General features: G+C 28.0%; 1 protein-coding gene across 1 annotated transcript in view; it reads left to right on the forward strand.

Moving 5' to 3' along the window:
• LOC119591494 overlaps positions 1-632 on the forward strand; it is a 5,542-nt gene extending 4,910 nt beyond the window's left edge. Inside the window, exon 4 of the mRNA XM_037940239.1 lies at positions 33-632. Within this exon, the coding sequence (XP_037796167.1) occupies positions 33-89 (57 nt within the window). The 3' untranslated portion in view covers positions 90-632. The remainder of the gene's footprint in view (positions 1-32) is intronic.

Genomic DNA, 632 nt, shown 5'->3' on the forward strand with positions numbered 1-632 from the left:
ATCACACTTATTCTCCTTTGATTTTTTCACAGCCTCGCTTAGTGTTGGCAAGCAGTTCTCTGCAGATGAGCAAAAGCCATATGAAGTAAAGGAATTAGGTTCTTCATCTGCTGTCATTTTTAAGAGGAAAATTTTACAAGGGTGACAATAATACACTGTTCAGTTAACATATTTCTTTATGTTGGTACATGGAATTTTTGCATTTTAAAGGAGGTGATGATTATTTTTTGAACTATTGTAGCAAGCACCTAATAAACAAAACATGATGAAATTTGAAGGCTTTAATATATGTTTTTTTGTAAATAGCGATGAGAATTAAGGTAGCCGGGCCATGTCTTTTTTTTCTTTTCCCAAGGGTATTTTGATACAGTGTATAATTATTTAAATATTTACAAAATTCATGTTCCTTAATAATTTTATCCATTTGGATGTAAAAAGAAAAAATAAATGAACTAGAAAAAATGGTTTCATATTTTATAAATCATGTTAATTTTGTGGCATTTACAAGAAAAAAAAAAAATTATGTTTTTCATGAGGTTTATTAGGATTGAATTTCAGTTTCTTTAGTCAGTGTATGTCAAAATATATATATATTTTATAACCATGTTATTTCAGTTACAGTCCTTTCTTTC

Source organism: Penaeus monodon, chromosome 28, assembly GCF_015228065.2.
Source record: "Penaeus monodon isolate SGIC_2016 chromosome 28, NSTDA_Pmon_1, whole genome shotgun sequence".
Lineage (NCBI taxonomy): Eukaryota > Metazoa > Arthropoda > Malacostraca > Decapoda > Penaeidae > Penaeus > Penaeus monodon.